The sequence below is a fragment of the Diplotaxodon limnothrissa genome, linkage group LG13 (assembly GCF_057381915.1).
Source record: "Diplotaxodon limnothrissa isolate DT_005_m linkage group LG13, D_limnothrissa_male_GT1.1, whole genome shotgun sequence".
Classification (NCBI taxonomy): Eukaryota; Metazoa; Chordata; class Actinopteri; order Cichliformes; family Cichlidae; genus Diplotaxodon; species Diplotaxodon limnothrissa.
The window spans coordinates 7,664,148-7,691,141 of NC_140608.1; the positions used below are offsets into that span (position 1 = coordinate 7,664,148).

General features: G+C 39.4%; 1 protein-coding gene across 1 annotated transcript in view; it reads left to right on the top strand.

Moving 5' to 3' along the window:
* Positions 1–18,912, top strand: part of oprm1 (opioid receptor, mu 1) — a 37,378-nt gene extending 18,466 nt beyond the window's left edge. Inside the window, exons 2-5 of the mRNA XM_085369093.1 lie at positions 13,890–14,242; positions 17,309–17,484; positions 18,315–18,493; positions 18,705–18,912. Of these exons, the coding sequence (XP_085225219.1) occupies positions 13,890–14,242; positions 17,309–17,484; positions 18,315–18,493; positions 18,705–18,912 (916 nt within the window). The remainder of the gene's footprint in view (positions 1–13,889; positions 14,243–17,308; positions 17,485–18,314; positions 18,494–18,704) is intronic.
* Positions 18,913–26,994: the final 8,082 nt, after the last annotated feature.

Genomic DNA, 26,994 nt, shown 5'->3' on the forward strand with positions numbered 1-26,994 from the left:
AGGGAGAAGCTCAAAGTAGCTTTTTAGTATAAAAGATTCATGCACATACTGTAATGTCACCCATTAATTTTGGATATTTTGAATCCTCAATGTTGGTTTAAGTCAGGAGTTACCTCATATGAATGAGACATTGGAATGCTGAGTTACCCCTTAATGCTAGCAAGCTTTGTTAGCATGTTGCATCCACAAACTGTACTATGTAATCTACATGCGAAGGGACTCATGAAACACAAGAATTTAAGTCACCAAAGCTGAAGCAGAAACCTCTCGTATGGGCTTTACTACAGAGTAAGCCATTACATGTCAGATACATCCATTAAATTGCCCCGAATGCATCCAAAAAACAGACGTGATCAGGAGCTCCAGTTTAGTGAATCCAGTTAGTAAATGGTAAATGGACTGATTCTTATATAGCACTTTTCTACTCTTCCGGAGTACTCAAAGCACTGTATACAACATACCTCATTCACACCCACTCATACAAGCACTTCTTTCTATACTTGAACCAACATTCACACCCCAATGAATACATCGAAGAGCTACGTGTGGTTAGTATCTTGCCCAAGGATATTTTGCATGCAGACTGGGGAAGCCAAGGATCGAATCATCAATCTTCCAATCAGTAGCTGATAGTAGCTCTACTACCTGAGCCACAGCCACCCCGTTAGCGAAGGGGAGGCCATGCAGACTTCAGCTTCAGGTCTATGTGTAGGACACCTGTCAATCAGAGCAATCACGTCCACTATAAAAATAGCAAAACCATTTCTTTTTTCTTTTTCTTTTTAAAAGAATGCAACAACAAATAAACAAAACACAGTAACCAAAGGTAAATTTCATACATTCGGTGGACATCACAGTGTCATTAATGCGAGTCCTTGTGGCTGTAGTAGTTGTGTAACTTATAGTGAAAACCTGATATTGTAACAGTCCTGGTATATACTAAATAGAAAAAAAAACCCCATCAATTTCTTCTAACTTCCAGTCTCAACATCCTATTACTGCTCACCACATTAACACATGCCTGTAAGTCAGACATGCACAGAGTCACACCCTGTGCACCCATATCCATCATGTTCCTCACACTGTGCATGGACTGTGTTACTGGTCAGAGCCAGAGGCATCCAGATGTCTGTTCACATGAGCAGCCTCTGTTTCAGCAACCAGGACTTAATGGTTTATCTGTAGCCATGAGCAGCTAATGAATCTTACACAGGGCTGCAAACATGCATTCGAGCTTCGTCGGCTAATGATGGATTATGTTTAGGTTGCTGTGTAAGAAAAGCCATAAAAAGTAATCGGAATCTGTTCCAAACGGTTGAGTGTGTGCCTTTTTACTTTGACGTTTACTGAAATACGATGACAATACGGTTGATTCACTACAGCCAAATCAAAGCTTACAGTTGTGCCCAAATTATTTAATATCTGCTTAGCTATTAGTCTCCTAATATCTGTTATCTTTCCAAGATTATCCATTTTACACATCAAAGATAACAGGCAACCAAAACATTGAGGAAATGTTTACTTTTTGTCAATATAGCCTGTTAGTCATCCAGGTCATGGTAGTCTTGAGTGCTTGTCTTGAAAAGAAGGCAACTGGACTCCTTTAGGTTCATGTGCATGTTGTGTCTCTCTTCCAAGAGGTTTGTTCAGTTTCAAAACAACTGTCGGAAAGTCCAGAGTATTTAACCCCCAGTTCTGGTTGTCCCCTTGGAGATTTTACATCTGGTCCAAGGTGTGAAATCTCTCTCCCCGCTATCATGTGAGCTATTACGATCTCTTGAAGAAAGGTGTGAGTTGAGGTTGAGATGCTTGGGAAGGGAATCTGATAGCTGTAAGTCATAACCTCTGTTAAACAAGGGTCATTCACAGCGGATGTAGATGCCCTCCTTTACTGTTTTCTCAAGCCGTCTCTCCTCCAAAATGTGAACCCTGGCATCCTCAAAAGACTGTCATTTCTCCTTTAAAGCAAGTGTACAGCTGAGTCTTGTTCTGTTGAGGTAGCTCTCCTTGTCCCATGCATTTGTGGAATGGATGTTTTGTTTCTTGTATATAAATATCTGAGGCACTGCAAAGCACACATGATGTTCTTTTGCTTTTGTTTGGCTACCTTGTTCTTGGAATGAACCCTTCTTATATTTTCAAAACAGAAATTTTATGATAATATTGAATGATTATTATTGTTTTATGGGGTATTTTTGTATCTTAACAAGGTAATCTCCACAGCTTTTTTCAGTGTCTGTTTTTCTGTTGTTACTGCGGTATTAAATGAATGAAGCTAAAGTGAATTATTTTCAATCATTCCTACTTCCTGTGAATTATACAAGAGTGATAATGTTCTGGTGCCGAACCCATTACATATCTTCAGCTAATGGCAATGAGAAGAACAATATACATGCTGCATTAGTTTTCTAGTTTCTAGATAATGCCATTTTTGGCAAGTAAATTGTTTCTCTTTTCAGTCTATTTTTCAACCCACACAGAAACATTAAAGCAAATGAATGTTACAGCATGGTACGTTAAATTTAATCGTGCCTGATATAATAATGTCTTATCCCTGGTCACAGTTGTTGCCATGGTGAAGAGCGACCCTCACATGTGAAAATGCACAGTTATTGACTAATTAACATTCAGGGACATTTTAATTGCTCCATGCCGTTTACTTTCATAGGGACATGCTGTGAGGGCAGAATGTTTTTTCTCTCCTGCCTGTTCAGCTCATATGTGTTCACGTCTGTTACAGTTTCAGTGTTTAGTTTTCTGTTGAACCAGAGGGAAAAGAAGGCTTGTAGATTATTGGTAGCCTGAAATAATGGTCCAATTTTCATCCTTTGTTATTGAACACCTGGGGTTAGACTGCTTCAGTGTAATCACGCAGGCAGCACATGCAAAAAATTACTCGCAACAATGGAGAGTTTTTGTATTTGTGCATATGCCGTTAGTTTTCAGGCCCATTTTATCCACAGTGGTGCAGGGGTCAGTATTCTTTCCTCCCTGCAAGAAAGATCAGGGTTTGAGCTTCCTGGCCAGCTGGGGCGTGGAGGGTGTGGAGTCTGCTGTTCTCCCTGTGCCTTTTTTGGGGGGTTGTAATGTATGGGTCTAACCAGACACTTTAGAACTAAAAAGATGTCAATCATCAGCTATCAATAATCACATAATCACAGTAGAAAATTACAAAAACACATTGAAATGTGTTGTAGATGTTCTGGATTCACACTTGGTTACCGCAGCTGTCTCGGAGTGTGTGTGGAGAGTTCGTCAATCTGTATAGAAACAATGTCGCTCCTGCTTTGTACACTATATGCCATCAAAGACACGTACGTTCTCACTTTTATTACAGTGGCTACTTTTTGCGGTGAGTGTGCTCTCAGTGCATGGTTTTTATTATTACTAATAATAATTATGACTCATGATGTGATTTAAAGCAGGTTTGTTTATGATGATTTTTTTTTCTTTTTGGTAAGGAAAAATGATCCCACAGTCATGCATATTGTATCGATATAGCATATATATGCTATATATATATATATGGGGCTCCATGGATTAGACTTCTCGAGCATATCCCATATATCTCGAGCATTGATGATCTCCTTAAACCATTTCTGAACTCATTCTGCTTTGTGGGAAGGCGCATTATCCTGCAGAAAGAGTCCACAGACATCAGGGAATACCGTTTGATTGAAAGGTCTGCAGCAATGCTTAGGTAGTTGGTACGTGTCACATAGCGCATCCTGGTGCCAGGTGTTTCCCAGGTAAGCGACACACACACTCTGCCATCCACATGATGTAAAAGAAAACATGATTCATCAGACCACCGTGATCCAGGTCTGATGCTCATGCGCTGGTGCTTTCAGCTGACCTTCACACCGGGCTCCATACGCCAAACTACAAAGGACTGTATGTTCTGAATTCTTTCTATGAGAACTAAACAAGTGTTTACTTCTTCCCACTCCCTTTCAACATGTAAATGAATCAGAACGGTAGCAATATTGAAATGTATTGACTTTTGTATAGTATTTTTTTCTCTCTTATTTTCTTTTCTAAATGTACCTGTATATTGTTTACATGTTTGAAATAAATTAACAATCAATCAATCAATCAATAAGTTTTCAGCAATTAGAGCTACTGTATCTCGTCCTTGTTAGACCACATGGGCCAGCCTTGGCTTGTCTACTCATGATCCTGTTCATCACTGTTGCTAACCCCAAAAAGAGTTTGAAGATGCTATGACCCAGTCATATGCCAATCATAATTTAGCCCATGTAAAATTCACTCAAATCCTTACATTTATTTTTCCTGGGTACGACACATCAACTTTGATGACAAAATTTATATACAATATATACCATCCACTAACAGGTGCCATGGTGAAGGGATAGGCAGTGCTATTATTCCTGATGTATACTCTACCACCAATTTCCTCTAATCCATTCAATGTTGTGCCATGAAACTTGAATGTCTAAATGTATAACCAGATTAACTTTACCGTATCACAAAAGCCCAAAACAAACAATAAATAATTGCCCTACATTGCAACAACAAATGGGACTAATTAGGAAGCCAAGCTTGAAGTTAGTCTAATTTTCTTTTTTATTAATCTGTCAACCAACATAATTTATGTTATATTAGGCTGTCACAGAGCGTATGAATAAAAAAGAGGGCTTTATCATAATAAATTTTTTTCAAATGTTGGCATATTAAAATGACTTGCTGAATTAGTGTATATTAAACCAACCAATCCTCAGCTGCCACCTGTTTAAGAAGCCTTTCTGGAAAACTATTCAAACGAATGGCACAGTAAGACATCTACATATTTGTCAAACGATCTGAATGTTTACATAATGAATCCTCAAGGACAGCTTGTTCCTTTGCTTTGACTATATTAGGTGTGATGAGTTTGTAGAATGTAATTTATGTCAAAATTGTTTCAGGGATAATCTGCTATCATTACACAATCTATTTTTCTCATTTAAGGAGAGGTGAAGATGGATGTGAAACAAGAATGACAGAGTCTCTTCCCCGTAGGAGGGAACCACAGCTATTGACTTGATGGAAGGCTATGAATTATACATTTTTCACAGATAGAACTGCTGTGGATGGATTTAAGACCCATTACTGTACATCTATCTTTCTATCTGATGTCCGTGGGTTTAGTGGTCCAGGAGAATTCCATTTAAATGTTTTTTTTTACAGTTAGATGAAGCAGTTTCTGTTAGGTTTTTTTTATTATTATTTTTGAGTGCTGTTTATTCACACCAGAAGCATAATAAAGGTTTTTACTTTTCCGATGATTACTTCTGCCTTGTCTCTCTGTGACTCTAATGTCACTTTCTGTCAATAACGGACTGATTATTTATTCCATTATCTGCAGTCTGTTTACTGGCATACAACAAGATGATGTTCTAATCTTCTGTTTATGCGAGTTGTCAAATTTTACTTCCAAAATGAGAACTCTGTGGGAGATCTGCATCCTCTTTATGAAATATATTTATCAAAAAATTGCTGCTGGCATGAAAATGAATTCTAAACTTTAGAAAGTAACAGTGTGTAATTTTCTCCGTAGATACCCAATTTGTAGCTCTGTGTTGCCAATTATTATAACACAAAAGTCATTCAAGCATTGCACAAAGCCTAAAGGGTTTTCATTTTTGATTATACCTGCTGGTATTTTCAGTATCACACCTCCCCCAGCCTGTAAATACTGATAAACTTGCAACTGCAAATAAATATGTATTTAATGAAGTGTAATGCCACTTGATAATATAACCTTGCTAATGAGACATGAGCCATTATCCTAGCTGTCATAGGGCAAACGGCTGGGCGCACCTGTGACAGGTTGCAAGTCTACTGCGGGGCAATGAGACAATTTAATAAAAAGGGTTGCAAAACTGACAGAAACAGCAGATTAATTCATTTTCTTCTGATATACAACCACTATAATGTAAGCGTGACTAACAGTATTCAAGATTACGTTTGACTAAGTGCAGCGTGTTTTCATTTTTACACAAGGTAATGTAAGCAGCATTTAGCTGAATGTTTATTTGTGTATTTGGTAAAACAAATTTGACCTACACTCATTCAAGGTGAGAAGCTTGACAGTTTGATAGGATAGTGGTAAAGATTAGAAAACTTGGAACACGTTCTGCGAAACGTTCTCATTCCCAAAGCATAACATTTTAGGCTAGGTGACAAATCGTCAATATATTACGCTTCCAGGCACCCAACATGTCCCTAGATCACGAGATCGGAAAAATGAGGAAACATAAGGAACCGTTTGGAATGAATCTACACATGTACGTTTGTTTTACTTAAATCACTTTGGAAAACACTATCTAACATCATTAAATTGCTGGTTAGGGTTAGGGATAAGGTTAGGGTTAGGGCTGGAATACATGGCTGTATTACCGCGGGAGCATCATTCTACTGGATTTCATCCATAACCCGGTGCGTAGCATAAGAACGTGGAAGGTCACCTTTTGCGTTCCTCAGCAACACCGCGGGAGTTGATAAATCATTATTATATTACAGCTCGGGAGTGAGAACGGGATGAAAATTTGGGAGGATTGAAGTAAAATCCACACAATTGTTATTGTCCATTGGGGTTGAGTAATGGGCTGATCTGCTTCAGATCTATAAAATTTTAGTCAGACTCTGAATGTAAGTCGTTAATGTGAATTTCTATTTATGCTCGTGCAGATTTGCAGATACAGTGGGGCAAAAAAGTATTTAGTCAGCCACCGATTGTGCAAGTTCCCCCACTAAAATGATGACAGAGGTCAGTAATTTGCACCAGAGGTACACTTCAACTGTGAGAGACAGAATGTGAAAAAAAAATCCATGAATTCACATGGTAGGATTTGTAAAGAATTTATTCGTAAATTAGGGTGGAAAATAAGTATTTGGTCACCTCAAACAAGGAAAATCTCTGGCTCTCACAGACCTGTAACGTCTTCTGTAAGAAGCTTTTCTGTCCCCCACTCGTTACCTGTATGAATGGCACCTGTTTGAACTCATCATCTGTATAAAAGACACCTGTCCACAGCCTCAAACAGTCAGACTCCAAACTCCGCCATGGCCAAGACCAAAGAGCTTTCGAAGGACACCAGGAAAAGTATTGTAGACCTGCACCAGACTGGGAAGAGTGAATCTGGTGAATGACCTGCAGAGAGCTGGGACCAAAGTAACAAAGGTCACCATCAGTAACACACTACAACGGCAGGGAATCAAATCCCGCAGTGCCAGACGTGTTCCGCTGCTGAAGCCAGTGCATGTCCAGGCCCGTCTGAAGTTTGCCAGAGAGCACATGGATGATACAGCAGAGGATTGGGAGAATGTCACGTGGTCAGATGAAACCAAAGTAGAACTTTTTGGTATAAACTCAACTCGTCGTGTTTGGAGGAAGAAGAATACTGAGTTGCATCCCAAGAACACCATACCTACTGTGAAGCATGGGGGTGGAAACATCATGCTATGGGGCTGTTTTTCTGCCAAGGGGACAGGACGACTGATCCGTGTTAAGGACAGAATGAATGGGGCCATGTATCGTGAGATTTTGAGCCAAAACCTCCTTCCATCAGTGAGAACTTTGAAGATGAAACGAGGCTGGGTCTTCCAACATGACAATGATCCAAAACACACCGCCCGGGCAACAAAGGAGTGGCTCCGTAAGAAGCATTTGAAAGTCCTGGAGTGGCCTAGCCAGTCTCCAGACCTCAACCCCATAGAAAATCTGTGGCGGGAGTTGAAAGTCCGTTTTGCTCGGCGACAGCCCCAAAACATCACTGCTCTCGAGAAGATCTGCATGGAGGAATGGGCCAAAATACCAGCTACTGTGTGTGCAAACCTGGTAAAGACCTATAATAAACGTTTGACCTCTGTTATTGCCAACAAAGGTTATGTTACAAAGTATTGAGTTGTATTTTTGTTATTGACCAAATACTTATTTTCCACCCTGATTTACGAATAAATTCTTTACAAATCCTACCATGTGGATTCATGGATTTTTTTTTTCACATTCTGTCTCTCACAGTTGAAGTGTACCTCTGGTGCAAATTACTGACCTCTGTCATCATTTTAGGTGGGGGAACTTGCACAATCGGTGGCTGACTAAATACTTTTTTGCCCCACTGTAGCAACAGATTTGTGATTTTCACTAATTTACCAAATGAATCACTGTATCACCACAAACAAATATATGTAATCACCTCATTTAATTGCAAGTTGATGCAGAACTGATAAGAATGATAGAATGACTCTGGCTCATTCCCCTTTTGTCACCGTCTCGATGCACCAAAGTCACTTGAAGATTGACTGATTGCGTGTAGTTGCAGCCCTGGTTCTTTTCTTTGAAGCAACCATTTCAAAAGGTAACAAGCTCAATACACATAATCACAATAATTTTGTTTGTGGTACCTTTGCTTTTGCTTGTGTGTGCAGTAGCTTAAAGTAGGGTAAATCAGTCATTGCTGTATGTGAACAAGTCTAAATATGATTTGGTGCTCTCCAGCTACACATTACCTTTTCTTCATGGCTGAAATGGGATGTAATAAACTCCCAGATGTCTCTCTCTGGCTCCCTCTTGTTTTATCATGGACAGTATGATTTATACTAAATAACTTCATGGCACTACTGCCATGGAAGGATCTTACAGCGACCACATTATGCTATGCCTAGGGCAGGAAAAATTAAAGCACAAAGCTAAAGTCGACCAGAGATTTTTCGCAAACTTAAGTGATAGTACAATAAAAAAAAAAAAGTCTTGGAATTTCAAACAAAAGTGATGCATAACATATTGCTTCCAACCCCTTATAAGAGCATGGTCTGAGATGCAAACATTAAGTTATATCTGCCCATGTCAATGTGAATCCCTAACCTTGTCATAAGAATATACATGCTTTCTTTTAGTATTTTAATATTACAATAAATCTGACAAGTTGACAAAAACCAGAGAAAAAGGAGCAGTTTACAGGCTGAAGTCTGCTCTAGAAACCTAGAACATTTTTATTGATATGTAACTCACAAGCCCGTTCATCTCTGTGTTTGTTACCTGTTGAACATCAAGCTCTGGCTCCTTGGGTGTATCAGCATGCACTCTGGCTGCACAGGTCTTTTGCTTCTAGCTTTGTGTTAATAATTTACTGCCTTTGCAGGTGCTTGGAAAGATTTAGTGTTGTTATTGGACCACTGGGTAGCTGTTGCCGGCCTGGACACAGATTACACTTTACTGTTACATTCTTGTCTTACCAATAAGTTATGGGTAAGTCTTGACCCTTCAAAAGATGTAGAGTACTCTATCATTTTTGTCCCTTTCTTATACAAGAACTGTGGTCAGGTGGATTAATAATAATAATAATGTATACTTTATTGATCCCCGTGGGGAAATTACTTGTTTTTCTCTGCATTTGACCCATTCACTCAGTGAAGCAGTGGGCAGCCACTAAGCAGGCGCCCGGGGAGCAGTGAGTAGGGACAGTACCTTGCTCAGGGGTACCTCAGGGTAGCTGTTCAGTGGATTCGAACCCCCGACCTTCCAATCATGGGGTGACCACTCTACCTACTAAAAAACCTAAAAATGTAGGTTTGACTAAAATAAGATCAATTGTCTGCTTTTTTTGGACACTGAAGAAACTATAGATCTGTTATTTTGTTGCTGTGAGAAGGGACCACATACTTCAGCTTTACTGAGTTTTCAGTCTGTGATATATGTCAGTGCCAGTTTACTGAATCAATCACACATGGCAAAACCTTAAGCAGTTTTATTGACAGACATAATTTACAGATTTCATTTAACCTTTTTACAAACTGTAAACACAATTTCACTCACGAAAACATATTCTGCAATCTAATTTGTGCCCTCCATAATGAGCATCTTATCATGGTGGAGGGGTTTGTGTATCCCATGGATCCCAGAGCTTTGTTGTCAGGGGCTTTTACCCCTATTAGGATCTCTCAAACTGATAGACAAACTGGTCCTAGTTGAGGGGCCAGATGAAGAATGATTCAGGTAACTCATAAGAAGAATAAATGAACAGAGGACCACTCTACCCTCCTGGGGATACTGTTACCCAGCCCTCATCCTGGAGCCAGGCCTTGGGAGGGAGCTTAATTTAGAAAGCATTTAGTGGTGAGGCTTTCACCCATGTGACCCTGTTGGATGCAGCCTGAAGAGGTAACATAGGCCTGGACCCATGTTTTCTAACCACCCACAGTCTATTGGAGAGGCCCTAGACTCTGTTATAATCTAGAATTGTCCTTGATGATAGGTGACAGGCTGGAGGGAGTATCATGGTATCCCCAACAGTTCAATGCTGTATATTGGGGTTTTCCCCGGTGGACAAAAGGTGTTTGTTTCGGTGCCAACTTCTTGGAGTGACTGGGTGATGGAGGGTGTCCCATGTGACGACTCCATTGTTTTACTCTGACTTACACGGGCAATTACTCTGAGATCCAGAGGGGTACAACTGGGAGGAAATCCCTGCCTGATCAGAACCCCAGTGGGTTTCTGTCACCTCAGTTTGTCCATACTAAACACCATGTTCAAGCATAAAGATGTTCATAGGTGCGCAGCAACGAGATACCCTAGCATAGTGGTCCCTTTTTTTGTGCCACGGACTGGTAAATGTTCGACAATATTTTCACAGACCAGCCTTTAAGGTGTCGCAGATAAATACAACAAAATAAAACCAGTAGGCCTACCGGTACCAAGAAAAGAGAAAATGTATTCATAACACACAGGAAAAGACCCAGGGAAACCAAGTTAACTATAAAAACAATAAAACATAATGATAAAAACACTGGAAACCGTAAATTTCACACCCGAGCCTCAACTCTCGCGGCCTGGTACCGAATGACTCATTGACCGGTCCGTGGTCTGGGGGTTGGGGACCAATGCCCTAGCGCACAGATCGATAATTGATCATCAGATCTGCAGACCAGCTGTAAAGAGCTGTGTCTGCACGGTGGTTGACGCCTGTTGTGGCTGTAATCACTGAACCAGATGGTGGAAGCCAGCAGTGATAGGAGCCATCAAGGTATGGAGTCCTATCAGACTTGGTTAGCCTGTAAAACTCCAGAGCAGCCAAGTGCTCTGTAGCTCTGCCAGTAGTGGACGTAAAAATTCAAATGTGTGAGGATTTGTGGAGGCTATTTTTGGTCAATTTCAAAGTGACTGTGGCAAACGGTCAGGTTGCTCAGGAAGAGAATGCTATTAGCTGGAGGAGTCTCCAATTCAATAAAAGGATGCTGACATTACCTCGAGCTCTATCGAGCTACTATGACAGCTTTTACTGCATCACAAGGTGTCTCGTCGGTCCCAGTGCAAATAAAGTCTGAAATAACAAACACACTAAGCTGTCTGAGTTACAGTTAATCAGAATTTAATGAACTAACTGTCATCTCTGGTTGTTAAGAGGATTTGGGATTACTGAGGACAGTGCTAGAACAAAAACGATGCAAATTACCTTGGCTTAATGTGACAGTTGAGATTTAATACAGCTAAGACCGGTGGGTGCAATGTATCATTGTTACTTTGTGTATTCATTTATTAATTTAATAACCTCCCAGCAGGGATGTGTCTAAGTAGTCTTTACATGGAATAGTGTCGGAACAGCACAATTCCTCTTGTGCTTTGGATATTAAGACATTTTTTAGAGATGTGCTTGCTCCCTTTATGGCAAGAGAATTAGGCATGAAAGATTGATTTCTCCTTCATGTCTGGCTGATACAGCTGGCAGTGCATCTAATGCATCTGTTGAGCCTAAGAAACACAAGCCTCATATCTAACTCATAACTATTGTTGTCATTTTTACTTGTTTTGGTATAATTTAGGTTAAACAAGGTAACCTTTAAAGCCTGACCAATACATCAAGGGGACTGGTATATTGGCCAATATTAGCGGGAGAAGCAACGTATAGCTTCAGCCAACATTATGCTCCATAGTTTGTCCGCCAGAGGAAACTATGCAGCTTCCCTGGGCGCAAAAACCACCAGCTGATATAAGAAGAGTCGGGCAGATTCTCAATCTTGTTGTAACAATAAAACAAGACTATTCTTTTAAACAGCACCAATATCAGTTGAGCTCTAGTTTTATTCTCTTGTTAAACAGATTGCATGAACGGGTAAGCTGTTTCCCCCTGTGTCTAGCCTTTACGGTAATGCTGCTGGTTTATCTAATAAGAATAATAATGAACAATTAAAAATAGATTAAACCACCATTAGGCGTCATCTGAATCATCTGTTATCTAAATTAAGATAATAATAATAAGCTGGAATAGTAAAATTGAGGAGTGACAAGAACTAAAGTGTATTTCACAGGGAAAATCTAACTCCTAGACAGCTTCATTATAGCGTCATTATTTGAGTCAATTACCTCTTTACTGTCTAATACCACTCTATTGAACTCTGTAATACCTCGCAGGCATAGCGACATCACCAGGGAACCCTCTAACGTTTAACATTATGAGAGACTAAAGCAGCGTGATTAAATATGCCAGGCTTCACTCTTTAAAGCCTTAAACATGGTCTGAAGTTGCAGGTTGGAGCTGAATTTTTCACAGTATTTTCACCCATGAATTTTATATAATTTCGTTATAATTTTACCATGGATGACTAATATAACAGGGTTTTTAATAATTCATTTGGGTCTTGCGTGCTGAGTTTAGATATGTGATTTTAGATCTTTTTGATGGGATCCAGCCTTAACCTCGGCTCATCGCAACGATAGGAAGCGATAAACACAGAATATGTCTTTGCTGACAAGAGCTGTAAACAGTGGAGCCATTTCAGTCACTTGTTTTCAGGCCTCTTCATTCTGTGGAAACGGATCCACGCTTTCTTCTGTTTTCTATAAACACTCCACCATTTTCCATTCTCTTTGAACTACCCCTCTCTGCTCCATTTTCCACTATACTGGCTGAAGGGACATTTTTCTGAAATACTATTACAAGGACCATCCTTGAAATGCTTTGATCACTCTTCATTCAGATCAGTGAAAAGCTACTGCTGCCTACGGGAAAGGTTTATTTCAGCAATGTCTTTTTAGTCAATATTGTTCACTTGACCTTTCTACCGAGTCCTTATTAACGGCCCTCTGTTATCATTATTTCTACACTCTATGAATATAATATGGAACATACAAGAAACGATTTTTCCTATCTGCCTGTAAGAAACTGGAATTTTTTAATTATACATTTCTTTAAATATTTTTGGATTACATTTTATGGTTAATTTGTATTCTGTAATATCTTGTAATCTTTTCAATAAATGGAGCTGAAAGTTTTCTATCACAAAATGGGCTAGTAGCTCACAGAAGAGGCCTGAATTATTCAGAAATCATTTCAAGATACTTTGCCTAGATCATACAGTATTCTTGCGTCACATATATTTAGCAAATGGTCAAATGGTCACGCCTGTGTGATTCCATCTGTAAATTTTGCATTTTATTTATGTGTATCCTTCTGATGCTTTCTTTCTTTATTCTTACACTAGTTGAAGTAGTGTTCTTTCTAAGTAAAGACTGAAAAAAAAAGGGCCTTTGTCAGTTTTGGGAATTTCACATATGTTTTTGTTTTCATTTCACAAAATGAGAAAAATTCTCAGTATGTGTTTAAAATGTCAAGTTGTAATTACTGAACAGAGCTGCTGAGCCCAAAGGGTCACCGAGCTAATGGTTTAGAGCCACTGTTTGAAGTGACTGTTACCAGTTTGTGCTGCAGAGTCAAACCTCAGTAGTGGATCAGAGCTTCTTGGTCATGTTCTCTACTGCAAATAAAAAGACAAGAAACCTATAAAGACACTCAGAACAGCTAAAGAGGGATCAAATAAATACAAAAAAACCCCCATAATAATGCAACATGTGTGACCTTTTACATATCCAGTATGTGTCTTCTGTGCAGATACACCAAAATGAAGACAGCCACCAACATCTACATCTTCAACCTTGCTCTGGCTGACGCCTTGGTGACGAGCACACTACCGTTCCAGAGTGTTAACTACCTAATGGGGACCTGGCCTTTTGGGGACGTCTTGTGCAAGATGGTGATGTCCATCGACTACTACAACATGTTCACCTCTATCTTCACACTCACCACCATGAGCATCGACCGCTACGTCGCTGTGTGCCACCCCGTCAAAGCACTGGACTTCAGGACGCCACGCAATGCCAAGATTGTCAATGTCTGCAACTGGATTCTTTCCTCTGCGATTGGGTTGCCTGTCATGTTCATGGCCTCCACTACTGTCACTTTAAGTATGAACACATGTACCACTAATGCTGATCCTGATTTGCAGCACTTCAATTTTAGCATGAATGGGGAAATTGTAACGGAAGTAAATACACTACATATTGTTTTAGCAGCCTGACCTCATCACAATAATCTTCATGATTAAAGTTTTGCTGCATAGACAGTGAGTAAAACATTAGCCCAAGAAATGATAGCATCTAGTGAAACAGCTAGTTCTCTCTGCAGACAATTATGTCATTTTTGGATTCATTTGCAATCAGCCTGTTCTGCCCCTTAGGTATGATGATGTGCTGCTTTGGACAACTTTAAAGTTAAATGAAAAAGCTCCGCTAAAAGCATCCTTGACCCTAAAACTGTTTTTGTGATCCCTCGTGCAAATAGCGAAGGTCATTCAATTTCTTGAAGAAGTTGTCTGTTTTCATCCATGTTTATAAATAAGATGTGGCAAAATAAACGGTAGAGATTCAGTTTTACAAATTACTTAGATTATTGCATTAGCTTTACTTTCAGCTGCTCCCTTATTTCCCAGGCGGTTGCCACAGCAGATGAATCTGCATATTTGATTTAGCAAAGTTGATGGTACAAACCTCCCATTTATCCATGTTTGGAACTGGCAAAAGGGGAAAAAAACTCTAGAATCCACCAATAAAAAAAACAAACAAACAAAAAACAAAAAAACAACAACAACAAAAAAAAACAAACAAACACTTATTTTAGAAGAAGAACATTAAATTACAAATTTAAAAATGAATTTTCGACAATAAATTGATGTTGGGTGTGCCAAAATAAAGAACAGATTGCTGGCCAGCGCGTACTGATCCAGCCTTTGTCTAAATTCCAAAATTCACCACACAGTTGGCCACAGTGACAACAAAATAAGGAACACTTTGCAGCAAATTTCATATTCTAAAAGTAGAAGAGTGGAAGTTTGTCACACCACCCACTTCTACTCCACCTGCAGCCAGCCTTCATCCCTTCAAACTCCATCCTATCTGCAGCCCTTCACTTCCTCAGCTCTGCTGAAACCTGTCCAATTTACATTCGCTGCTCCCTTGCTCTCTCTAGTTACTTGCTCAGCTCAGTTTGCCACAATCTGGATTCTTTGCTCAGTTCAATTAAGGTTCCTTCACTGATCTGCACAGCTATCAACTTGTCCACTTCTGCACACATCTACTTTGTCTCACTCTACCTTTGCTCAATACTCTACCCCTACCCCATTCTTCTGTCTAATAATTATTCACCGCTTATCTAACTCCAGCCCCCCATGTTTGCCTGTTAGCTCACTCTGGCTCATGATACGGAAGTCCTCACATCAAAAAGTGTGTAAACAACATGTGTCGCGAGGCAATCAAGTGTACTGTTATTGTCAAGTATGCTACCTCATTAATTTCCATAAGTGTATTGTAGTGGTTTACACATTTCCCTAACAAACTATCCCTGGCTTGATCCTGAGAGGAGACACAAACCCCTTGAGTGTTGTGTCAGGAAAGGCACCCAGCATAAAAATCTTCCAAAGCCAAAACGCTGTGGTCATCCCTCGTAAGTAAGCTACCAGCCAAAGCTATAGTTTTTCAATGGGGAGTCAAAATGAACCCTTGCAAGTATATGTGGCCATTTTTTTTTCCCTTTCGCTGTATTTTACACCACAAAATTCATCATACATTTAGTAAACTAGTCAAATTGTTAGGAGTTACCCAAATTTGGAATTAAATATTAAATAATGTTGTGTGGGAAAATGTACACACACCCTATGCAATTTTTCTTTTTACAAACAGCATTTTAACAATGGCACAAAAACTACAAAACAATAATGAACTCATTCAGTTCAGTCTCTTCATTTTTGATTGAAAAAGCAGTTACACACTCCAGCACATGTAAATGAAGAGAAATCACAATATTTATTGTTTAACTGCACAAATAACTCGTTCTGGCTGCTGTCAAATACAGCTGTCTTCACAGCCAAAAAGCTGCTTGCAAGGAAAAAAGGAAGCATATCCAGGAGCAAATACAGGAGCAAATGCAGTGGTAAAGACGGTAACTGAATAAAAATGAAACTCAAGCATTCTTTCAATCTGTTTAAGAAGAGAGAGTAAAAGGAGATTTACTGCAAAGCTGTGGGGGCAAGGTTCTTTAAGATGTGATTGCTTTACTTTGACATAACAGTTTTCAGTGAAAAGGTTTTTCTCAAGCAGCTTCAGGAAGACATTGCTGTCTTTGTGTACACACACACACGCACACATACATATAGCACTAAATGAGCCACAGGATTCTCTAATGTGGGATATTGCTTCTTCTTTGGTTGTGTTTGCTTTCCATAATTAATTTTAGAAAAAACACGATTTGAAGATGTCACACTGCCCTCTGAAAAATTATTTTTCTGCATTTTCATATTTTAAAGAGGCAGTTAAAATAGATCTGTTTATATCCTATCTTATGTTTGTGTATGCTGAGACTATAGAGCTCATAGTATACATACCCAAAGTTTCAAATACTGAGGTCAGGTTATATACGTAAGCCCTACAAGCCCAAAAGCTCAGGCTGCTCTTGGCTCTGTATGATGTCAGTGAAAGTGGAGATTCTTTATATGGTCGTTTCGAGCATGCTGCTCTGTCTGCGAGCACACCTTCTGTTCAACGTTTCTGTTTACAAGAGAAAGCCAATTAGAAGAAAGCTACCTTAATGTGAGGGGGGTGGGGGTTGTAAAATACCATATTTTAGGCAGCTGATTAACTGTGGAGCTGCACCAAGACCCAGCCTGGGTTTATTTAGTATAATAGGTATTATTTTGAACTGCAATCTAACCATTAGAGTCCAATAATAAAATATTACAACTGAAAGTGATTATAATCAACCCCTTCTCATAAAGTGAAGAATGGAAAATTTGGACTCTTATGAAAGTAATTTCCACAGTTCATTTTCTAATCAGTAATTTTTAAAATAGTTTTCAATGATGATTTAAAATAAATAAATAAAAATAGGCAGTAAGCAAAAATAGAGTTTGTTAAATACATACACATGCATATGATGAATGTTTATGATGACTCTATCCTGTGTCTTCTCAACCTGCACAGACACAGGCATAGTAGACTGCAAGCTGAATTTCCCCCACCCCGCCTGGTACTGGGACACCCTGCTCAAGATCTGTGTGTTCATCTTTGCCTTCATCATGCCCGTCCTCATCATCACTGTCTGCTATGGCCTCATGATCCTGCGGCTAAAGAGCGTGCGAATGCTGTCGGGCTCCCAGGTTGGAAAAATGCATTTTCTTTCAAAAGCCCCAAAATTGCATATATAATTTCTTTCTCTTTTTTGCATTTTGTCAAGGGGATTTAATTAGATGCAAATTGTGCATTTTCTAAAATTATTAAACCTTGGGTATAAACCTAATTGATTTTATTTTTCAGAATAATGAGGCACAATAGCAACCTGCCCAGAGCATGCTTGCAAATATGGTGCTCTCATCACTCTCAAGTCCAAGTAATTAGGGAAAATCAACTTAAGCCTGAGGTTGCGGCTTAGTTTTAATTAACCTCTTAGTGCTCACTAGCATGAATATGGGTAGAATGAAAATTCTGCTGCCATGCTTTAAAAAGCATCAGCTTTCTCTGAATGAATAACGATTTAATGAAAAACATAAACATACAAAGGCAAATCACAATTTTTTCAACACAAGAGTCTAATGACCAAAATGCCTCAAAGCTAGTTGTCTTTTTTTATTCAAAGGGGGGAGATAAATGGTGAGGTAACACCACACTGGAATGCACGACAGTAACCTTTCACTAAGTATTTGAGTTGTTGCATAATGAAAACATCCTAAAGCAGAAATAAAAGGAAGAGTAAACATTCTTGTACACAGGATTTGTTACTGCCTATAGCTCTTAATTCTCTCCTCTTACTCTCTCATCCTCCCTTTCAGGATTACATTCTCCAATCTCCATCCTTTTCACACACTAGCCTCTCTGCTCTGTCATTCTTTCGTTATTATTTATCTTTCCCTGCCATCTCCAGTTTTTTTCTTTTTCATCTTTTCACCAGTCTTATACCCATCACTAATCTGCCTAACTTTTTCACACACAGGAGAAAGACAGGAATCTGCGTCGAATCACCCGCATGGTCCTCGTAGTGGTTGCCGTCTTCATTGTCTGCTGGACTCCTATCCACATCTTTGTCATCATCTCAGCTCTGATCACCATCCCCAACTCCACTTTCCAGACTATCACCTGGCATTTCTGCATCGCTCTCGGCTACACAAACAGGTGCCTAGCAGAGAAAAATATGCACATTTTGTTTTTCGTCAAAATTCTGGATAATTGTTTTTAGAATTATTCATTTAAAAGGAAAATGGTGCAGGACGGGATAATAGGAGAATGTTATCAGGAAACCACATTATATAGTAAAGTTGAATTTAGCTTTAGGCTGATTTTTGTGCTTGTTATAAGCTTTGATCCTGTTTTTTGTCTCCTGCAGTAGTCTGAACCCCATCCTTTATGGCTACCTGGATGAGAACTTCAAGCGTTGTTTCCGTGAGTTCTGCACCCCAAGTCCTTCAGTGTTGGAGATACAGAATTCATCCAGGACTGGAGCCAGTAGCCGCAAGATCCCACAGCGTGAACACATCAGCGCAAACACAGGAGAAAGGTCCAATCAACAGGTCACCAGTGTCTGTATTACTTGAATGTTAGTTAGGTAGGAGCATTTAGTGGAAGTCTTTCACTCTGTGTTTCAATGTTAGAGGAGAACATCAACAGCTTTCAAATATCTGTACAGTTGGTGGCACAGCTGGTAAGCTTGGCTTGCATAATTTTTGTTGCCAGAAGCAGAGATAATGAAAGTCACTGTTCCCCCCAAAAAGTATGTGCAATCTAAACTGACATGCAGTACTGTGCAGAAGTCTTGAGCCTGCCTTCATTTTTTCATATCTTGCTTCCAGGAGCCAGACTTTCTTGACATTTTTATTAACAACAGTTCTCCTGTTTGTTTTTAAGGTCTTTCTTAGATTTTCTCTGGATGTGCTGCTTTTCAGTCCAGCTCTTATGCCTGACAATTTCCAAGGTGGTTTATTTGTTAGTGTTGGTGGGTTTTTTTTGGTAAGCTTGTTAACACTGACCTATGAACCACTTGAGCATTAGAAAGACACCTAACTCAAAGGACAAACTAGTGCCATGAAAACAAGTCATAGACAACTTTTTAAATAGTATAATAATAGCGAGTTTCAAAAGGAAGATGACACAGTTTGATAGTCAGAAAATGGCTCTGGTTTTTCACCAAGAAGGTGATTCTCAAAATGCTATTGCATGTATGGTGTGTCCTTAAAAAATTGAGGAAACTGGACAAAAGGAGATGAACAACATGTGAAAGTCATGTTCTTCAGAAACCAAAAAAAAAAAAAAAAAAAATCTAGCAAAGACGTGACACAGGCCCTGAGAGATGCGTCCGCCCCTTCACTGTAGCCTCATCAGTAAAGGTCTCTATACAAGGGTGGCAATAGAGAAGGCTTTCTTGAGAGAGGGAAAGAGTCATTTCTCACTGGCTGCAGTGTGAAAAATCAAAGCATAAACATGGTGAAGGCTCTGCCATGGTTTGAGGCTTATTTCACCCAGTGGGGGATTTTGTCAAACTGATGGTTTTATGAATGTAGAAAAGTACTGTCAGATTTTGTAAAACCACAAAGCATCTAACCGGTGATAGCTTCATTTTCTTTTCCTAAACACACTGTTTTGCCTTAAATACTGTGTTTCCACGTATGTTAAACCTTTTTTCAACAAATTTGCTTCACCCAGTTCTCTTTTCCGTAAAAAATGAGGGGAGGCTCAAGTCTTAATTTTGAACAGAACCAAGTTAAAAATGTCTATTCCTGCTTGTAGCATTAGGCTAACTTAAGCTAAGGCTGTAGCATCATTTCATACCGTGAACTATGTCGACTGCATAACAGGGCGAATTTCAACAGCACAGTGTTGTCTCAGATTGAACACAGCATTATGTAGTTAGAGGAAATGACATTTGAAAATACCTGGTTTCTGTTGCAGCTCCTTGTTTTATTTCTTCCCTTCCTTTATTCCTGTGCCTTTTGCGTTCCCCCTCTCAGTGTTTTCTGTTCATTTCGTGTGAGACATTTTGAAGAATATGTTCTCATGTGGCGTTTGGTGCTTTTATTTCCCCCCATTGTTCTCTCACTATCTTCATTAACGTCTGATTGCGTTCATCTGTTTCTTATTATGCTCCTCTCACTGGTGGGCTTTTAAACCCAGTCCCAGCCCAGCCCTCTATGCTCCCACTCTGACGTGTATAACTGCTACTAATATGACTACTGAAGGGTCTCGAAATTGCAATGGTAGGGTACACTTTCTATCTCAGTTTATCCTCCTATCAGATGGACCTATTAGGATCAAGTCCTTACTCAAAAATATGCCATTTTCAGTTCAAATGTATTTGTTATAATTCTTATAATTCTTTTTTTTTGGTTCTTTATTAAACACATTAATAACAACAAAGTACAATGCACTTTTTGAAAGCATGTACAACATTTCCACAAAAGTAAATTTGTCTCCATAATATTTAGCGAGCTGAGCTCTGACTGCACTTCTTGCACTTCACTGCAGTGCTTCTTGTTTACATTTAATTTGTGTCTATGTCCGGACCTACCATTAAATGAAACAGTCATGTTTGCTTTACAAAGATAAAAGCAGTATCAAACTCTCAGCAACAAAGCAATAATGAATTTATCGCCAAACCTCAAAGTTATCCAAGAATTTCTAGTGAACTCATGGCCATGGGTTCACAAAGTGTGTAATAAGATAAACATCCTTTCTTTCTCTGCAGGTATGACTAGCCTTGGAGGGGTCGTCAGTGGACTCTCGCTGTTGTGGCAGTGTTCCCAATGACGATCTCAACTCAGAAGTCACCCAGGTCACCACGGGGCTCTGATTATCCACGTACACATAAGCCACATTCACACAACCATTCAGGACACGGCTAAGACACAACAGCACAGAACATTTTAGCCAGAATGCGTAACTGCATCAGGCCACTACTCTGCCAGCTAGTGTACCTAACTACATGGCTGTGCAAGCTTTTTTACACACTGGTTACATTGATTGGGTAGCACATCCGGACTGTTTGTGAAGTGGATTTGTGGCATGTTTGTTTTTTTTTACTGGATGCACATGTTTCAAATGTAGCTCTGTGTGAGTCTAAGCTAAAACAATCCCTAAATTCAATCTGTTAACAGCTCCACACCTGCAGGGCCAAAAAATGATAGACCTCAGGATCTATGATTAGGAGACACATGGGAGAATAAGCCGTCTTTAGCCTATCACTGTGCCAAAAGGAGATTTGCAAAATATTCAACTAAGATGCAACAAAATTTGTCAAAGGAGATAACAATGCTATACTGCTGAATCCCCTTCTTACAGCCCAGGTGGCCTCGAGGTAGCTGGAAACCTAAAATGGCAGCAGGTTTTGTTTTAATGTGGACTGCCGACAGTACAGGAGCCTTCACTGTGTTATTTTAAAACAAAACAACCCTCCCCCCCCACCACCACCACCACCACCACATCTGATTAAAAGGAATGCACATACCTCACATACAAATGTATATAGAAGAACGGTTGTTTTTAACATTTGCAGGGGGGACCTCCACCGTGTAGTCATACTCAACTCATACAAGTTATACTCAAAGAAAACCGTCATTACCACATCAGGGTGTCTGAATTGAAGTTTCTGCACTAAGTTGAGAGGTAAAACTATTTGTGTTACATTAGTATTGTATGGACTACGCAGATTCAATATGTGTGGTAAACATAAAAATATACTGACAGAACTATAAAAGCCACTTTCACAAGCCACCGATACGTATATGTGTCTTGTTTTGTTCTTTCTGCTTTGTACAGAGCTGCCCCATTCATCAAAGTCTCGTATTAACGAATTCGTTATAGTGTAAAAAATAAATCAGTTAATTGTATTTGTCAAGCTCATATGGCTTCACACCAGTCTGCCACTTTTTTTCCAGATGTCTAAAAAGAACAGATCACCGTGTTGCTGCGCGGCACAGGATCTGCTTATCGTTGGTTCTTTTCCTCTGTCACTGCATGAAGACATGATCGTAGAGAAAATGTCTTTCATAGCTAATTACAGCGCCTCACACTGCTTCTATATCAGATCAGCAGCTTTTCACTTTTACACCTGATTAGCAGAATTTTCCGTCGAGTGATCTACGTAGTGCCGTTCAAACTTTGGCCACTTCAAGAAGATGAGTTGTGAGTTGCACTGCACTCAGTAACGATTTCACCATGAAGCACAGATGTAGTACAGTATTGTACTTTCTCTGCAAACTCTGACATATGTACGAATGTCTATTTGTTTACCACAGTGCATCCTTGTGGATGCTCTAAACCAGCAAAAAGCTTTCATCAGCCTGTCCTGCACAACCTTCAGTGTGTGCTGTTGCAGCAAATAGTGCAGACGTATGCTTTTACCAGTGTATAGTTAAGCAGCCATTACAACAGGTATGGGTTGAAGTGGAGTCACTTCTCTGAAAAAGTTTAGCCAAGCGGGACAGTAACACCTGTTGTAATCACTAGAATTGCTTGTGCCTACGTGTTGTGCCATATGCCAAACTTGAGCGCCTTTTTTCATAGTAGCTCTACGCGATATTCAATGTACTGGTATTTTTTTCTAAGGATCTGTAAAAGTAAATGATTGTATTAATCTGCCATGTAAAATATTGTAAGTATTCTGTCGCTTTTTTTAATGAATGTGAAATCATTAAAATCAGTGTGGTCCTACACTATATATGCATATATATATATATCTTATTAAATCTGCTTTTAATCGGGACGTGTGCAAATCAGAATACTGTGTATGTAAATTGTTGTACACAGAGAGTTTAACTTTGCAAATTGTTTTTGATGAAAAATGCTATACGAGGATGGCACACTGTGCATACTGCTTCAGTGTGAAAGACTAAACTGTAGATGATTCTTCGCAGCCCATCAAGCTTCAAAATAGCAGCAAAATTTACTCTGTGGTGCATGAGCTGTCAAATGTTGTATCTCATGCGCAATGTGTTCTTCATTTGGCAACGAGAACATTATGTTTCATTTCACAAAACACATCATGTAAACAAAGGAGTCAAATGTCAGCTTTTGTGCAGCGTTTCAGGCCAGGAATGAACAGTTGTAGCAGCAAACAAAGGGAGGAAGGGTTTTAATCAGACTATGTTTCCACCTGAAGTCTAGAGAAATTCCTGTTTAGATAACTTGAAGAGTGGCTATAGCTGAGTGTGAGAGCTGAGAGTTTGCCACATTTGTTAACTGTGTCGTAGATTAATGATCTCCTCAGGGTGAATGATGTCCTTCTGCATATTGTATAACAAGAAAATTTGTTATGCCGAAAAAGCATACATGCTAGAAAAGTTTAGGTTTAGTCTAGTGTTGCAAATAATTAAATATCAGCGAGCCAGGCAATCTGTTTAAATATCTCCAATGCTGAAGCTTTATGCATGGCATTGTTGTATTTAAAAGTTGTCTTTCATGCATTTGTTTGTGTTTGTATGAAGTAATTGTTGAAATCATTTTACAGGAGCAGTCAGAAGAAGACAAACAGGCTTGGAAAAACGAAACATAAGAGGAAGCAAACCAAACTAATATTACCTAAAATAGCACAACATTTGTAATCTGCTACCAACTTAAAAGCCTCAACCCACTTATAGAGCTAAAAAGACTCAGGCTGGTCTCAGAATTCAAGCACTAGAAGCTCAGTAGTATTTGATCATATATGTAGCAGTAAAGTTCATATTTAAGACCCTGTTTTCAATATTCTTTAGCTTACTTTAACCAGCTAACTGTAGGTGAAATGGTTTCAGTCCACAAAACTGAAGGTTGCTGCTACAAACAAGAAGCCTGCTTTGATCTACTTCTGCTAAAAATCAAGGATCCATTGATTCAGTAATAACTAGAGAGCCTAGGGCTGGGCGATATGACCCAAAATTCATATCTCGATATTTTTTAGCTGGATGGCGATATAAGATATATATCTCGATATATTTTTTTAAAGCCATAAAGTAAGAACAAAAAGAGAGTTCTTAGTCAAAGCTGTGTCCCAGATGTCACACAGGCACTTTTATTAACATAGAGCAGATGTACATAAAATTTACTCAAAAATAAATTATGAGCATTTATTAAATAATAATGCTCCATAAATAAAAGAAAACAATGTTGTTTTTGTGCATAACAAAAAGCTCACAATTGTGCAGTCAAAATGTAAACTAATAGACGCTGAGCACAATAACAAAGACAGATTTCACAGCTGCTCTGTTCCCAACTTGTACTGCGTGACTGACAGCCTGGAGTTTGAAATCCGCTTCGCAACCACGTCTCTTAACAGGTGCCATTTATAGTCCTTATACACAGTAGGGTAATATTACGTTGAAGCACAGTACGTATCACTCCGCGAGGCTCAGCCGTAATGCTCCGACAATCCATCAAGCGGTGCAGCTCCGTAGCTTAGCAAAGTCATATTAAAACATTTTTTGACAGATTGCTGAGCGCCGTGTTCCACATAAAATCGGTTCGCGGCCATCAAGCACAACCAGAATTCATACATAAGGCGCGCTATCAACTTTTGAGAGAATGAAAGGATTTTAGTCCGTGCAGCCCCTCTGGGCTGCATGGCGTTAGCGTGGTTAGCTCGTTAGCGTGGTTAGCTAGCTAACACGTTGACGCCGTCCAGCCCCACGCACGGGGCGATGCGCAGTAACTCGTTAACGGAGATTTGCCGTGTCCATCTTGTCGCTTCCTGCAGGTGAAGCGATGGGGGAGGAGGAGTTGTGTTCAGTGAAGGAGAGGCGAGGCCGAGTAACGTTGCGTAAAGACGAAAGTGGACGAAAGAGAGGCAAACCTGCGGCTCCACAAGTATAATTATAACGTAACATAGACTATATCGATATAAACGATATTGTCACATCTTATATCTCGTATAAAAATATATCGATATTTTTAAAAAACTCGATATATCGCCCAGCTCTAAGAGAGCCTCTCTGGAGAGCACACCATTCGCCAAAACCAATAACCTATCCTGCAATTTTAAATTGACTCTTGCCTGAACAACTCGAAAAACAAAAAATAGCGAGGTGAAACGTCTTTCACCTTTACGCTTTCTAACTGCATGTGTGCAGCTACAATAAGATGATGATACTCTAATTCCATTTAAATGAAGAAAAACATTACACTATCCACCCTGAAGGTCAGCAAGGTACATTTAACATGTGCAAGATGCAACATCTGACTCCGAGTGCACCTAGAACTGAGTCATTACCGTCCTTGAGCTGTACATGTGCTGCCATGAAACTCTCTCTTCTTTATTTTGTTATTTATGAGAATTATAAAAAATGTATTCTGGTCTTAAAGTGACATGTCTTGTGATTTAATGTTAAAAACAAGAATTTATGATTTATGGATGGCTCTCTGTAACACTGTACATGTAATATTGCAGTTATCTGGTTGTTGTCTATGGATTAAAGTGTCATTAAATCTAACTGAACTACCTTTATTCTTGCATTTAAATAAAACATTATCTACATTCCAGTCTTCCTTGTATTCAAAAACAAGAATGTTTTCCACACTCAAATTAAACACAGTGCAGCTGGTCTGTGAACCCAGAGACAAATACAAATACTGACAACAGAAACAGATCATGAGGAAAAATGAACTATACAAAATACATTTTGCTGCCTTCAGGCAGAATTAACTCACATTCAGCAGCTGGAGTGTTTTCTCCCATTAATCACGCATTACCTCCTACCACTATAATTTATCACCAGATAATCTATAAACATATTGCTGCGACATTTGGAAATTTCACATGTCAGCCTTTGGGTGCTGCATCACCTCAGAGTGATGTTAACTTTTAAAAATGACAAGATTTCAACATAAGGCTATACATCCACACATTCAGAAGAAATTTACATTCACTAACATGCCTGAAAACACTAACGCCAGGACCACTCGCGGATGCTGGGCATGCACGTGCCAGTGGAAGCAGAAGGCAGAGGATTGGCTGGTTGTAGAAAATGTGAATGAGTCAGGAAAGCACATGTAGTCAGGAAGCAAACGTGGGTGTCATCATGCGGCATCTTTTTTCAAAAGTCTGGAACCGCTGCCAAATTTGTACCTGTATGTGAGGAATGGGTAATGAGTCCCCTATGAGCACCTGTGCACTGCAGCAGTGGCTAAAAACTATGTGGTGCATTTTTTTTTCTTTGGTATGTTCCTTCAGTCTGCTGTAATAACACCACAAGTGCCCTGTAAGCTTGACATATTAATAACACTCAGCGAGCACGTGTTGTGGTCATGTATTTGTTCTTTTTTCCCCAATACAATAAAAAGTGCTGTTAAAGTTTTTTTTATCTTTTTTTTCTTTTTAGCAATTCTGCTTGTAATTCTCTTAAATGTTATTCAATGTTCAAGGATTCACATGCAAATGAAAACCATCTAAAATCTATTGTGTCTCCCTTGTACATTTGAAATGATAGTTTTCTCAGCTGTTGGGCCTGATTATGGCCAGGTGCATTTCGTTTGCAGTGCTCTCACTCAGCAAGAGGGCACACGCTTGACATATGGTGCAGTATGGCGTAATATGTGTTACCAAGTGTCAAGGGAAAGTAAAACAGGGCATTTTAAAAGGACTGAAAACTGTTTCAGCAGCATTTCATTTTGCTCACTCTGGGACTGATTGTCTGGATAGCTGCATAAAAAAAAGA